The sequence below is a fragment of the Scyliorhinus torazame genome, chromosome 1, assembly GCF_047496885.1.
Source record: "Scyliorhinus torazame isolate Kashiwa2021f chromosome 1, sScyTor2.1, whole genome shotgun sequence".
Lineage (NCBI taxonomy): Eukaryota > Metazoa > Chordata > Chondrichthyes > Carcharhiniformes > Scyliorhinidae > Scyliorhinus > Scyliorhinus torazame.
Window position 1 is genome coordinate 361,910,296 of NC_092707.1, and position 16,109 is coordinate 361,926,404.

Genomic DNA, 16,109 nt, shown 5'->3' on the forward strand with positions numbered 1-16,109 from the left:
ATATCTGCATTTATTGCTTAGCCGTCTTTGAAATGACAGGCACATCAATCAAGTCTAAACATGGGAGATTTAATACATTTCATGTTGTGGATTTGTGTTGTTGAGATCCATGTCATTTGGATAAGTGAAGATATTGAAAGTTGTAATCAAAAGTACTATTTGTTCTGTACCTATAATCAGACTCTATTTTTGTTTAATTTTCAGGATTCAATGATGTTTAATATTTCATTTCATGCTATATTTTTTAAATAAGCTTACTTTAACTGGCAAAGTTAGCATGAAAATTTATCTGCTCCATCAATCTCAATATAGGAAAAATGAACTTGTTGAGAACTTGAGAGAGTATTATCAAATTGATTTGATTTTTTAGAACATTGGAAGAATTAGTGTATGTTTATTTAAATCCTTAACTTTGAAAATAATTGTAAGCTCAGCACATCACTGATAAATATAACATTTAAATTCATTTTAAGAGGATCTTTATGAACCTTGCCATGAACTATGACCTGCACTTCTTCCTAGAAGCTTCCTTTCACGTGAAATTAATTCGTAGAAAGTCCATATTAAACGATTCCAATATTAACGTGAACTCCATGGTTGTATTAAGTGACTTGAATATGAAATCTAACAGCTGGGTGGGACTCTCCATCCCGCCACCCCCGTTTCCCGGCGCGGCACGCCCCCGCCGGCAGCGGGATTCTCCGTTCCCCGCGGCCGGCCAATGGCATTCCCCATTGTGGCCACTCCACGCCGTTGGGAAAACCTGCGGGGTGGGTGTGCTGCTGGCAAAGCGGAGGATCCCGCCGACAGAATCCCACAGCTGATTATTCATGCTATTTGTGCCACAGCAAAATGGTCGTGATTAGTGTAGAGTTTTGTTTTTAAATTGTAGGTTTGAATTGTAGACTAACTAAATGCTATTTTACCATAATACTAAGATCATTAATGTATCTCAAACAGGTGTTAAAACTCAATCATTCTTAAGAAATGTATTAATTTTATCCAAGTGGCTTTTAATAATCTATCCTCTTTTTCCTTTAACTGTCTTTCCTACAGACACCTGGCTTGAGAGCCCGTCCAGGGAGACTTCAATGGTTTGCAGATAAATGCACAGCCATAAATCAAGTAGGTCAGCAGTGTGGTTTCTCAATTAGTATTGATGCTAAGGCAATGTTTCCCCTCATGGGGGAATTTAGAACTAGGGGCACAACTTCAGAATAAGGAGTCTCCCATGATAAGATTGAGGGCAGGAGGAATTTCTTCTAGTCTTTGGAGTTCTCTTCCACAGAGAGCAATGGAGGTGGATCACTGAATATGTTCAAGGCTGAGTTTGGTGAACGTTTGATTGACATGGGAATGAAGGGTAATAGGGACAGGAAGGAAAGTGGAGTTAAGGTTGCAATCGGATCAGCCATGGCCTTGGTGAATGGCAGAGCAGGCTTGATGGGCTGAATGGCCTGCGTTTAGGCTCATGTGATCTTGTAAAATAAATTTGGTGGTGGGGAGGGGAGAAGAGGAGAATGGAGTTCTCTTTAAGCATGTTTCTAATCCAAGCAAATAATCTAAATAGTAAAACAAGGCTGTTCACTCCTTTTCTTCAAGATCCATCAAAATTAAACTGTTTTAGAAATCTTCCAATATCAACAAAACCTGTCCATTTAGATATTTGTTTGATTCTGAAATACATTCCTAATTTGCTTCAGGTTGAAGCACTTGAGAACATGGTGGAAATGACCCAGAAGCTCTTCGAATGTGACCGGGATCAGATGTACTATTATCTTCTGAGGCTTTTCAGTGAGTGAACTTTTAATTTGACATTAAGCTTGAAAATTACTGGAGATTTTCAGATATAATATTGTGCATGAAGTACAGCGCATTTTTAAAAAAGTCTTTAAGCACAGCATAGGTTAATTGCAATTTGAAATGATGCTAATTTTTCTGAGTAGGAAAGACTGACTGCGGCATTAAAGCTCTCCAACATCAGAGTGAGCAAAAATGTGTAATTATAATGTATTTTTGACAACTGACGGTTGGTTCATCCCAGTATAAGTCTAATGCTTTCTTTTCTGCCCCCCCTTGGGTGAAGTGGGTGGGGCAGAAGGCGAGAATTGGCAGATGATTGTTACTGATCTTTCAGTAACTTTGTGGTCGCTAATCTATTAAATTCCAAAGTCAGATTTTTTTGATCAGTTTTTTGCAACAAAAGTGTTGCATTTTCATATATCATGCAGCTGTGATCTAGCAGCTACGATCCAGAATCGATTTCTCTTCAAAGGTCATTCTTCCTAATGTGTATGTTGCACACAATCTGTGAGCATTGCAATTACTGTTACACAGCTGTAGTCTGCATGCTGTGTTTTTTCTGTTGGGAAACTAGTAAGAATGAATCCCCTGCAAACAGTTTCTTAGCAGTTTCTGAAGCTGATTTCTATTTTTCCATTTAAAGTGCAATATAGGTTGTGTTTTTGTGTTGGTGTTCTCAGTCTTTGAGTCAGTCAAACTTTGTGATGTTCCCTTTGCATGGAATTTGTTCGAAGTGTCAATCAGTGAGCTAGTCACAAATTGAACAAAACTGATGTCAACACTTCACATACAGATCGTGACAGTTTTTCCAAATTACTTTGCGTAGACTTGCACTCCAATTATGGTTACTTGCCTGCCCCGCCGTTGACAGCTACTGCGCCTTCAGCCACTGAGACCGTAAGCTCTGGAATTCCCTCCCTAAATACCTCTGCCTTGCCTCGTCTCTTCCCTCATATAAGATGCTCCTTAAAATCTATTTGGCCAAGCTTTTGGTCATTTAATCTAATTTCACCTAATGTTACTTGTCATCAAATTTTAGTTAATAATGTTCATGCCTTGAGACTTTTAACCATGTTAAAGATGCTTGCATTATAAATGCAACTTTTTGAAAAACAAACATAAAATGTAGATTTTTGCACAAGAGGTTACAATAGGCTGCCTTTTGGTGCTTTCTTGACAAAAGTAGAATTTGGTCTCTGCTATGTTAACTGATCTTGGTGGAGTCACTGCAGTTAAGTGGTCCAGAAAATCAGCTAGAATTCCCACCCGTGGTCACTTTTCCTCAACTACGAAAAGTGCAATTGTGAATCTTGGTGGAGACAGGATAAGATTCAGCTCTGATTTCTGCTCCATCCCCTTCACCTTTTCCATATTTAAATACCTGGATATTCGCAGCCCAAACACCATTTTAAAGAATTACTAGTTATCCAGAATTCAATTTTAATATCAGACATGTTACCCTTATTTTAGAAAGTACTTGCAGCAATTTGGGAAGTACAGTGGTGGGAGCATAGGTGTTTCTGTGCCGTACAGACACAGCAGCTGGGAGGTGCAAATCTGAGGCTTGATAGCATCACCATTGGTGTGGAAGCTCAAATACAGCCTGAAAATGAAATGAAAGTTTCAATGTGAAACAAGGTTACACAAGCAGTTTCCATTACAAATGCGGTCACAGCAATTTATAATGGAAATCAAAATTTTAAAATAAATTGTGAGCCAGTCTGCTGTGGTGTTGCAGATGAGAATTTGGGATTAAGTGCAGTATTCAGATTAAACAGGGAGGGGGATAATTGCGCCAAGTCATGTCTGCGATGATGGGAAAAGAGAATTGGAGATGGGAGTTGTATGGTTGGGGGGGGGGGGGGGGGGGGAAGGGGGGGAAGAGTAGAGAATGATTCGGGGAAGGGAAAATGGGAGTCAGGCCTGTGCTAAGGAAAGGGTGGGGAGAGAAAATTGAAGGTCACAGGAGATGCAGCAGCAGGGCAGAATATAAGAAGGCAATACACTAATGGAATTCTGACACGGCTGAGGTACAGTGGGAACAGAGGGGAAAAGCATGGTGCATGGGTAAGAGAAGACACTTTATGGTACATAATTCAAGGGATGTTGTTTTTTTTTCTAATATCAACATATTAGCTGAAGGATAATTTTTCATTTAGTGTTTTTGAAAGCTAAATAAGCCCAGTAACAACTATGCGTGGCACAAGGTACTCTATTTTTAATGAGTTTTGAGCTTTGGATGCTGAATGAGTTCTGAATATTTTTTCATGTATAAGTAACAACATTTCAGAAAATATTAACTGTCAAAACATATTGCATTTAGAATTGAAGTTGCAAAAGCCCAGACATGACTGGAAGAAAGTGTCCCGTATCTCTGGCTGTTAAAAGACCAAAGTGAAAACTGATTTCTAAAGGATCAAACTGTATCCATATGGACATGAGCCAACAACACAAATCTGCTTTTAATTTGTTTTCCAGGAGGCTACAGAGGTTAGGTGGTATGGAAACTGCAAATGTCACAAGAAGCCTGACAGATGGTGTTTAGTGTGTAGGGTGGTCTGTGTTTATTGCATTTAACCTTCCGTGTATTTTTATTGTGAAAGTTCTCGATGGTGCCACTGAGTAGCAAATGTTAAGCCTTGCCCTTGGTTTTTTTTATTCCGTTGGTTCAGTGTCATAAAAATATAACGGGAATTTATCTGTTCCTGTTGTCTTTATTTTTAGGGTTCTTCTCTTCCAAGGGACAGAAGATTCTACAGCACAAAATCAAGTCATTTGATCCCTCTAGCCTGCCCTAATGCTTTTCACAAACCACCTAATCTAATCCGACACTTGCCTTCTGCCAATGCTATTTAATAGTCCTTTACCTCAATCAACTTTTCCAATTGCCTTTTTTAGAAAAACAGATTCTCTCTTGGAAAAAGGAAGGCTGAGGGGTGTCTTGATAGAGGCCTTTAAAATTATCAAAGGGTTTGATAGAGTGGAAACATGGAGAATGGTTCAGATCTTTGGCGTAGTGGCAAAGATGGGCAGATTGCTGTAGAGATTGAAAGTTCCCCTGAGCTGCTACACATTTTGGCTTTCATAGAGTTCAGCTTTGCCTCTGCTTTTGTAGTCTGCAAAAGCAAGGCCATGTCTCCTCGTGGTGCCACCTTTATAACCTGTATGACTGCTCCAAGGTCTCTTCAAAATCTTATTATTTATATACTTTTTTCCTATTCTTAGCTGTAAAATTTATCCTTCACATTTATCTAAAATAAAATTTTTAATTTAAACAGAAGAAAATAATGACTGGCGGAAAGCTGATGCATTGTGGACCAAAATGCAGGAAGAAAATGTGATACCTCGAGAGAGAACACTCAGATTACTTGCTGAAATACTCAAGACCAATGGTCAGGAGATTCCATTTGAAGTTCCTGAGGTACTTTTTTAAAACTAAAAATGATTTTTTGCATACCTTAAATCTTAATGAAAGCATAATCAAAATATATAGTTGCTACAGAATTTCTAGTAATGCACGACTAGTTACATCGCAGATTTACATAGGAACAGGTGTTGACCATTCAGCCACTCTAGCTTGTTCTGCTATTCAACTAGCTTGTAGCTGCTCTGTACATAAGTTGATTGCCTTTCTTCCGTGTCTCTCAATTCCCATACCTGAGAAAACTCTGTTGATCACAACCATGGACATTTTAAAGAAGCTCTTACTAGTTTACCCTCAGCTTTTCTTCATCTTTTGTTGGATTTTAAAACATTCCCAATCCTCTGGCTTACCACTAATCTTTGCCACATTGTATGTTTTTTTTCTTTCAGTTTAATACTATCCTTAACTTCTTTGGTAAACCATGGTTGATTTATCCCCTCCCTGGAGCTCTTCTCCTTACTGGGATATATCTTTGTTGTGAACCATGAACTATTTTCGTAAACATCTGCCATTGCTGACCATTTGTCTTTTCTGCTAAACTCCTTTCCCAGTCCACTCCACTAACTCTGCCCTTATTTCTTTATAATTACCCTTATTTAAGTTTAGCACCGTTCCTGACCCAAGTTTCCCACTCTCAAACTGAATGCTAAATTCTACCATGTTATGGTCTCTGTTTCTTTTGAGATCTTTTACTGAGATTGGTTTTTTAAAAAGAAGCTTTATTGTCACAAGTAGGCTTCCATTAACACTGCAATGACGTTACTGTGAAAATCCCCTAATCGCCACATTCCGATGCCTGTTCGGGTACACTGAGGGGAATTTCAGAACATCCAAATTACCTAACAGCACATCTTTCGGGACTTGTGGAAGGAAACCGGAGCACCTGGAGGAAACCCATGCAGACACTGGGAGAACGTGCAGACTCCCCACAGACAGTGACCCAAGCAGGGAATCGAGCCTGGGGCCCTGGCGCTGTGAAGCAACGGTGCTAACCACTGTGCTACCATGCCGCCCTGCATTTCCCAATAATTTCCTCATTACACATCTAAATAGCCTGAACCCTAGTTGGATGCTCAACCTATTATTCTAGGAAACAGTCTACCCCCTTGTTATTTCTTACGTGCACCCATATGGATTCTACACCTTCAGATGCAAGCTAATTTCTTGCTGTTGTACTTATTCCATCTAAAACTAACAAAACTATCCCACCACTTTCCTGCTAGCCCTTACGAAAATTCACATACCCCTGAATGTTTAGATCTCCTTGTAACCACGTCACTGCAATGGATACCAGATCATACCCGTTAATCTTAATTTGTGCTGTTAATTCATTTATTTTGTGCTGAATATTATGTACATTTAAGTAAAGAGCCATTCATTTTGCCTTATTACCATTTTTTTCCCTTTTTGACTCATATTTGCTGCTTTTTTAAATATTTGTACACTCTGTCCCTTCCTGTCACACTCTGGGTATGATTACCTAAATAGCTGCCTTGTAATTTTGCCATATCTTTTGCTTTGTAAGCCTACCCTCTACTTTAGTTATGCTGTTTGCAAGAACACTGACCCTAATACGGTTCAGATGTCAGCCATCCCAGAGGTACAACTCCCACTTTCACCAGTACTGATGCCAGTGCCTCACAAACGAAACCCACTTGTCCCACACCAGTCTTCGAGCCACCTATTCATCTCTCGAATTTTATTTACCCATTGCCAACTTTCACATGGTTTAGACAACAAAACCGCCTGGAATCTCGCTCCTTGCTACAAAGAACTGTGTCAGTCTCCCTCACTATACTGTCCCCTACGACCACCACATTCTTTTGTGCTTCCCCCACTCGAATGGCTTCCTGTACAGCAGTGCCATAATCAGTCAGCTCATCCACCCTGCAGCCCCCACTCTCATCTAAATAAGCTGAAAGAACTTCAAACATATTGGACAATTGCAGAGCTGGCACTCTTGCCCTCTGGGTCCCCTTACCTGCCTCCGCTGCAATCTCACCCTTCTGTTCCTGTCCACTTTCCAAACCAGAAATTCTATCTTAACGGGTGTGACTGTCTCCTGAAACAAAGCGTCCAGGTAACTCCCTCCCTCCCTGACGTGTCCGCAGCTCAGCCTCAAGCTCTGAGCTGAAGCTCCTCAAGCCACAAACACTGTCTAAGCTTTGGCAAAGAGTTATCCAGACTCAAAATGTTAGCCCCATCTTGCTCCACAGATGCTGTCAGACCTGCTGTGATTGTCCAGTATTTTCTTAAGGAAAGTTGACTTGGCAAACAACTTGCAAATGAATGAAGCCTTCATATGAAATCAATTTTATCTGCTTAAGCACCAAGAACTGATGGGATTATATAACTTTGAAAATGCCACAGAACTCTGCGGCATCCCTCACTTCCTTCACCCAAGTATTGGTGGCTGCGCCTTCAGCTGTAGAGACACTTGGTTCTGAAATCCCCTCCCTAAACCTCTACACCTCTCGTAAACTTTTTTTTTTAAATTTAGAGTACCCAATTCATTTTTTCCAATTAAGGGGCAATTTAGCGTGGCCAAGCCACCTACCCTGCACATCTTTTTTGGATTGTGGAGGCAAAACCCACGCAAACACGGGGAGAATGTGCAAACTCCACACGGACAGTGACCCTGAGCCGGGATCGAACCTGGGACCTCGGCGCCGTGAGGCAACAATGCTAACCACTGCGCCACCGTGCTGCCCCACCTCTCGTAAACTTGAGGCCATCCAAAATCCTGTGGACCATATCCAAACTCATACCAAGCCCCATTCACCCATCCACCCTGATGCTTGTTGACCTACGTTGGCTCCTGTTTAACCAATTCTTCAATTTTAAAATTCTCATCCTCCTTTTCAAATCTTGGTTTCACTGATTCCTTCCTGTCATTTCCCCCTGCCTCACAATCCTCTTGAGATATCTGCTTTCCTCTAATTTGGGCATCTTGAGTACTCACAATTTTCATGACTTCACCCTTGATGGACCATAGTTGTCTATTGAGAAGCAAGGACTTCTAACTGAAAGAAATCTCCATATAAAATTGAAATCTTATCTGCTCTAAGCATATGGTACTGAAATTCATAGAATCCCGACAGTGCAGGAGGCACCCGCCCCCAAAAAGAGCACCCTGCCGAGACGCACTCCCCAACCCTTTCCCCGCAACCCCTCTCAACCCTAATAATAATAATTTTTATTGTCACAAGTAGACTGAGGTTAACACTGCAATGAAGTTATGGTGAAAAGCCCCTAGTCGCCACATTCCGATGCCTGTTCGGGTGCACAAAGAGAGAATTCAGAATGTCTATCAGGACTTGTGGAAAACGGAGCACCCGGAGGAAACCCACGCAGACGCAGGGCGAATGTGCAGACTCCACACAGACAAGAGATCCAATCCGGATATCGAGCCTGGCGCTGTGAAGCAACAGTGCTAACCACTGTGCTACTGTGCCACCCAAAAAGTAAGAGAAAACAACGTCCCTGGGTGGTCTCGAACCACCCACCTTTCAGTTAACAGCCGAACGCGCAAACCAATTGCGCCACAGAGACTGGACAGAGACGCTAGACACCAAAGGGCAATTTAGCACGGCTTATCCACCTAACCTGCACATCTTGGACTGTGGGAGGAAACCCGGAGGAAACCCTGCTGACACGGGGAGAGCATACAAACTCCACACAATCACCCTAGGTCGGAATCAAACCTGGGTCCCTGGCGCTGTGAGGCAGCAGTGAACCACTGTGGCACCCTTGATACATAAATTTTGAATGCTGCAGATCTGAAAGACTTCCCTTCACTTCTTTCACCCAAATACTGGTGGCTGTACCTTCAGCTGCCACAGTCCTAAACTCAGAAATTCTCTCCCTAAACCTCACCATATCTCGAATTCCCTTTGTTCCTTTAAAGTGCTGCTTAAAACCTACCTCAGATCAAGCTTTTGGTCACCTACCCAATCTTATCTAATGTGGCTCAATGTCAGTTTTTATCTGATTATGTGCCTGTGTAATTTTAACATCTTACTATGTTAAAGGTTCTTTTTTAATGTAGCTTTTATAAGCTGTAATGAATGTTAAAGTAGACTGCTCTCACTCTGACCTGCCAGTGTCTGAGCAGAATTGTTGGAGTCATCTGCACTACCTGTCAGTTAGCAGCACGTGTGCTGTTAAAAGTCAAATCAAGAGGGTAAAATGTCTTCAAAACACAATTCCAAACCTATCGAATAAAAAAGGCCATACGGTCGTTTGACTTTTTTGAGATGTCTGCTATTGTTTCTTCTCTGCATTTTGCCCAAATCTGACACATTCTAATTTTGTTAAAACATTGTTTCTCAGATATGGTATGAGGATGCGGCAAGACCCACTCCATCTACCGCTCTCAATCAAGCTGTACAAACAAAAGCTGCCGATTTGCCTGTTGCTTCTGCCAGTGACTATCAGCGCAGACTGCTAATACTTTGCAAGAAGAAGAATATTCAAGGTACAATTTGTGACAACTTAAAAAAAAAAACATAATTGTTTTATGGATTTCAGAATTAGAAATAAACTTGAACATACTTCTATACCTTGTGGCAGAACTCAGCTGAGGTACCAATTATTAATATATTCCTGCATATTCTCCGCCTTCTGTAATTGGAACTTTTACTAAATTTAAAAATTGGCGAAATTGGAAAAGGCTGTCTTGCATGGTACAGGAGAATCATAGGTTAATCATAGAGTCTAAGTTGAATGTCCCTGAATTAATGATCAGGTGGACTACCGCAGGTTTATTTTAGCATATCTTGACACTTTTTATTTTCAAATTTTGGGGAATAGTGGGGGTGGGAGGGTGGATTCCAAGGCTGATTATCACCCATTGAACTGGGTCATGAATATTCCTCTGTGGCCAACAAATCATGACATGGGACTTGAACCTGGGACACAGATAGGGGCACTGCCACAGCACCGCAAGACCGCTCACGCCACAGCACCGCATGACCGCTCACGCCATAGCATCGCAAGACCGCTCACGCCACAGCACCGCATGACCGCTCACGCCACAGCACCGCAAGACCGCCCGCGCCACAGCACCGCAAGACCGCCCGCGCCACAGCACCGCAAGACCGCCCGCGCCACAGCACCGCAAGACCGCCCGCGCCACAGCACCGCAAGACCGCCCGCGCCACAGCACCGCAAGACCGCCCGCGCCACAGCACCGCAAGACCGCCCACGCCACAGCACCGCAAGACCGCCCACTCCACAGCACCTCAAGACCGCCCACGCCACGGCACAGCAAGACCGCCCACTCCACAGCACCTCAAGACCGCCCACGCCAAGGCACCGCAAGACCGCTCCCATCGCGGCACGCCACGGCACCGCAAGACCGCCCACGCCTCGGCACCGCAAGACCGCCCACGCCACAGCACCGCAAGACCGCCCACGCCACAGCACCGCAAGACCGCCCACGCCACAGCACCGCAAGACCGCCCAGGCCACAGCACCGCAAGACCGCCCACGCCACAGCACCGCAAGACCGCCCACGCCACGGCACAGCAAGACCGCCCACGCCAAGGCACCGCAAGACCGCCCACGCTACGGCACAGCAAGACCGGCACCGCAAGACCGCTCCCATCGCGGCACAGCACAGCACCACAAGACCGCCCACGCCACGGCACCGCAAGACCGCCCACGCCATGGCACCGCAAGACCGCCCTCGCCACGGCACCGCAAGACCGCCCTCTCCACGGCACCGCAAGACCGCTCACACCACGGCACCGCAAGACCGCTCACGCCACGGCACCGCAAGACCGCTCACGCCACGGCACCGCAAGACCGCCGACGCTACAGGACCGCCCACGCCACGGCACCGCAAGACCGCTCACGCCACGGCACCGCAAGACCGCTCACGCCACGGCACCGCAAGACCGCTCACGCCACGACACCGCAAGACCGCCGACGCCGCAGGACCGCCCACGCCACAGCACCGCAAGACCGCTCACGCCACGACACCGCAAGACCGCCCACGCCACGACACCGCAAGACCGCCGACGCCACGGCACCGCAAGACCGCCCACGCCACGGCACCGCAAGACCGCCCACGCCACGGCACCGCAAGACCGCCCACGCCACGGCACCGCAAGACCGCCCACGCCACGGCACCGCAAGTGCGCTCACGCCACGGCACCGCAAGACCACTCACGCCACGGCACCGCAAGACCGCCCATGCCACAGGACCGCAAGACAGCCAACGTCACAGCACCGCAAGACCGCTCACGCCACGGCACCGCATGACCGCTCACGCCACGCCACGGCACCGCATGACCGCTCACGCCACGGCACCGCAAGACCGCTCACGCCACGGCACCGCAAGACCGCTCACGCCACTGCACCGCAAGACAGCCGACGCTACAGCACCGCCGGACCGCCCACGCCACAGCACCGCAAGACCGCTCACGCCATGGCACCGCAAGACCGCTCACGCCACGACACCGCAAGACCGCCGATGCCACGGCACCGCAAGACCGCCCACGCCACGGCACCGCAAGACCGCTCACGCCACGGCACCACAAGACAGCCAACGTCACAGCGCCGCAAGACCGCTCACGCCACGGCACCGCAAGACCGCCCACGCCACAGCACCGCAAGACCACCCACGCCAAAGCACCGCAAGACCGCCCACGCCACAGCATCGCAAGACCGCCCACGCCACAGCATCGCAAGACCGCCCACGCCACAGCACCGCAAGACCGCCCACGCCACAGCACCGCAAGACCGCCCACGCCACAGCACCGCCAGTCCACCCACTCCACCGCACCGCAAGACAGCCAAAGTCACAGCACCGCAAGACAGCCTACGGCACCGCAAGACCGCCAACGCCACAGCGCCGCAAGACCGCTCACGCCACAGCACTTCCGTTTCGCCCACGCCACAGCACCGCCAGTCCACCCACTCCACAGCACCGCAAGACCGCCCACGCCACAGCCCCGCATATCGCCCACGCCACAGCCCCGCATATCGCCCACTCCACAGCCCCACAAGACCGCTCACGCTACGGCAACGCAAGACCGCCCACGCCACGGCACCGCAAGGCCGCCCACGCCACGGCACCGCAAGACAGCCAACGTCACGGCACCGCAAGACCGCCCACTCCACAGCGCCGCAAGACCGCCCACTCCACAGCACCTCCGTTTCGCCCACGCCACAGCACCGCAAGACCGCCGAAGCAAAAGCACCGCAAGACCGCCCATGCCACAGCACCTCCGTTTCGCCCACGCCACAGCACCTCCGTTTCGCCCACGCCACAGCACCGCAAGACCGCTCACGCCACGACACCGCAAGACCGCCCACGCCACAGCACCGCAAGAGCGCCCACGCCACGGCACCGCAAGAGCGCCCACGCCACGGCACCGCAAGACCGCCCACGCCACGGCACCGCAAGACCGCTCACGCCACGGCACCGCAAGACCGCTCACGCCACGGCACCGCAAGAACGCTCACGCCACGGCACCGCAAGACCGCTCACGCCACGGCACCGCAAGACCGCTCACGCCGCGGCACCGCAAGGCCGCGGCACCGCAAGACCGCCCACGCCACAGCACCGCCAGACCGCTCCTATCGCGGCACACCATGGCACCACAAGACCGCCCATGCCGCGGCTCCGCCAGACCGCCCACGCCACAGCACCTCCGTTTCACCCACGCCACAGCACCGCAAGACCGCCCACGCCACAGCACCGCATGACCGCCCACGCTACGGCACAACAAGACCGCCCACGCCAAGGCACCGCAAGACAGCCAACGTCACAGCACCGCAAGACCGCTCACGCCACAGCACCGCAAGACCGCTCGCCGCGGCACCGCAAGACCGCTCACGCCACGACACCGCAAGACCGCCGACGCCATGGCACCGCAAGACCGCCCACGCCACGGCACCGCAAGACCGCCCACGCCACGGCACCGCAAGACCGCTCACGCCACGGCACCGCAAGACCGCTCACGCCACTGCACCGCAAGACCGCTCACGCCACGGCACCGCAAGACAGCCGATGCTACAGCACCGCCGGACCGCCCACGCCACAGCACCGCAAGAACGCTCACGCCACGGCACCGCAAGACCGCTCACGCCACGACACCGCAAGACCGCCGACGCCACGGCACCGCAAGACCGCCCACGCCACGGCACCGCAAGACCGCCCACGCCACGGCACCGCAAGACCGCTCACGCCACGGCACCGCAAGACCGCCCACGCCACAGCACCGCAAGACCGCCCACGCCAAAGCACCGCAAGACCGCCACGCCACAGCATCGCAAGACCGCCCACGCCACAGCATCGCAAGACCGCCCACGCCACAGCACCACAAGACCGCCCACGCCACAGCACCGCAAGACCGCCCACGCCACAGCACCGCAAGACCGCCCACGCCACAGCACCGCAAGACCGCCCACGCCACAGCACCGCAAGACCGCCCACGCCACAGCACCGCAAGACCGCCCACGCCACAGCACCGCCAGTCCACCCACTCCACCGCACCGCAAGACAGCCAAAGTCACAGCACCGCAAGACAGCCTACGGCACCGCAAGACCGCCCACGCCACAGCACCGCATGACCGCCCACGCCACAGCACCGCAAGACCGCTCACGCCACAGCACTTCCGTTTCGCCCACGCCACAGCACCGCAAGACCGCCCACGCCACAGCCCCGCATATCGCCCACGCCACAGCCCCGCATATCGCCCACTCCACAGCCCCACAAGACCGCTCACGCTACGGCAACGCAAGACCGCCCACGCCACGGCACCGCAAGACCGCCCACGCCACAGCGCCGCAAGACCGCCTACGCCACAGCACCTCCGTTTCGCCCACGCCACAGCACCGCAAGACCGCCCATGCCACGACACCGCAAGACCGCCGACGCCACAGCACCGCAAGACCGCCCACGCCACGGCACCGCAGGACCGCCCACGCCACGGCACCGCAAGAGCGCCCACGCCACGGCACCGCAAGAGCGCCCACGCCACAGCACCGCAATAACGCTCACGCCACGGCACCGCAAGAACGCTCACGCCACGGCACCGCAAGACCGCTCACGCCACAGCACCGCAAGACCGCCCACGCCACAGCCCCACATATCGCCCACGCCACAGCCCCACAAGACCGCCCGATCCACGGCACCACAAGACCGCCCGCGCCACGGCACCGCAAGACCGCCCGCGCCACGGCACCGCAAGACCGCCCGCGCCAAGGCACCGCAAGACCGCCCGCACCACGGCACCGTAAGACCGCCCGCGCCACGGCACCGTAAGACCGCCCACTCCACAGCACCGCAAGACAGCCAACGTCACAGCACCGCAAGACCGCTCACGCCACGGCACCGCAAGACCGCCCACGCCACAGCACCGCAAGACCGCCCACGCCAAAGCACCGCAAGACCGCCACGCCACAGCATCGCAAGACCGCCCACGCCACAGCACCGCAAGACCGCCCACGCCACAGCACCGCAAGACCGCCCACGCCACAGCACCGCAAGACCGCCCACGCCACAGCACCGCAAGACCGCCCACGCCACAGCACCGCAAGACCGCCCACGCCACAGCACCGCCAGTCCACCCACTCCACCGCACCGCAAGACAGCCAAAGTCACAGCACCGCAAGACAGCCTACGGCACCGCAAGACCGCCAACGCCACAGCGCCGCAAGACCGCTCACGCCACAGCACTTCCGTTTCGCCCACGCCACAGCACCGCCAGTCCACCCACTCCACAGCACCGCAAGACCGCCCACGCCACAGCCCCGCATATCGCCCACGCCACAGCCCCGCATATCGCCCACTCCACAGCCCCACAAGACCGCTCACGCTACGGCAACGCAAGACCGCCCACGCCACGGCACCGCAAGGCCGCCCACGCCACGGCACCGCAAGACAGCCAACGTCACGGCACCGCAAGACCGCCCACTCCACAGCGCCGCAAGACCGCCCACTCCACAGCACCTCCGTTACGCCCACGCCACAGCACCGCAAGACCGCCGAAGCAAAAGCACCGCAAGACCGCCCATGCCACAGCACCTCCGTTTCGCCCACGCCACAGCACCTCCGTTTCGCCCACGCCACAGCACCGCAAGACCGCTCACGCCACGACACCGCAAGACCGCCCACGCCACAGCACCGCAGGACCGCCCACGCCACGGCACCGCAAGAGCGCCCACGCCACGGCACCGCAAGAGCGCCCACGCCACAGCACCGCAATAGCGCTCACGCCACGGCACCGCAAGACCGCTCACGCCACGGCACCGCAAGACCGCTCACGCCACGGCACCGCAAGACCGCTCACGACACGGCACCGCAAGACCGCTCACGCCGCGGCACCGCAAGACCGCCCACGCCACAGCACCGCCAGACCGCTCCTATCGCAGCACACCATGGCACCACAAGACCGCCCATGCCGCGGCTCCGCCAGACCGCCCACGCCACAGCACCTCCGTTTCACCCACGCCACAGCACCGCAAGACCGCCCACGCCACAGCACCGCATGACCGCCCACGCTACGGCACAACAAGACCGCCCACGCCAAGGCACCGCAAGACAGCCAACGTCACAGCACCGCAAGACCGCTCACGCCACAGCACCGCAAGACCGCTCGCCGCGGCACCGCAAGACCGCTCACGCCACGACACCGCAAGACCGCCGACGCCACGGCACCGCAAGACCGCCCACGCCACGGCACCGCAAGACCGCCCACGCCACGGCACCGCAAGACCGCTCACGCCACGGCACCGCAAGACCGCTCACGCCACTGCACCGCAAGACCGCTCACGCCACGGCACCGCAAGACAGCCGATGCTACAGCACCGCCGGATCGCCCACGCCACAGCACCGCAAGACCGCTCACGCCACGGCACCGCAAGACC

General features: G+C 52.0%; 1 protein-coding gene and 1 non-coding gene across 2 annotated transcripts in view; one reads left to right on the forward strand and one right to left on the reverse strand.

The window, feature by feature from the left end:
• The window catches only part of lrpprc (leucine-rich pentatricopeptide repeat containing), a 202,942-nt gene that overhangs the window by 143,880 nt on the left and 42,953 nt on the right, over window positions 1-16,109 (forward strand). The window contains exons 26-29 of the mRNA XM_072510996.1: window positions 1,057-1,125; window positions 1,704-1,794; window positions 5,082-5,224; window positions 9,560-9,704. Of these exons, the coding sequence (XP_072367097.1) occupies window positions 1,057-1,125; window positions 1,704-1,794; window positions 5,082-5,224; window positions 9,560-9,704 (448 nt within the window). The remainder of the gene's footprint in view (window positions 1-1,056; window positions 1,126-1,703; window positions 1,795-5,081; window positions 5,225-9,559; window positions 9,705-16,109) is intronic.
• trnan-guu (transfer RNA asparagine (anticodon GUU)) lies at window positions 8,706-8,779 on the reverse strand. Its single transcript has one exon. It is a non-coding gene; the product is annotated as a tRNA-Asn (tRNA).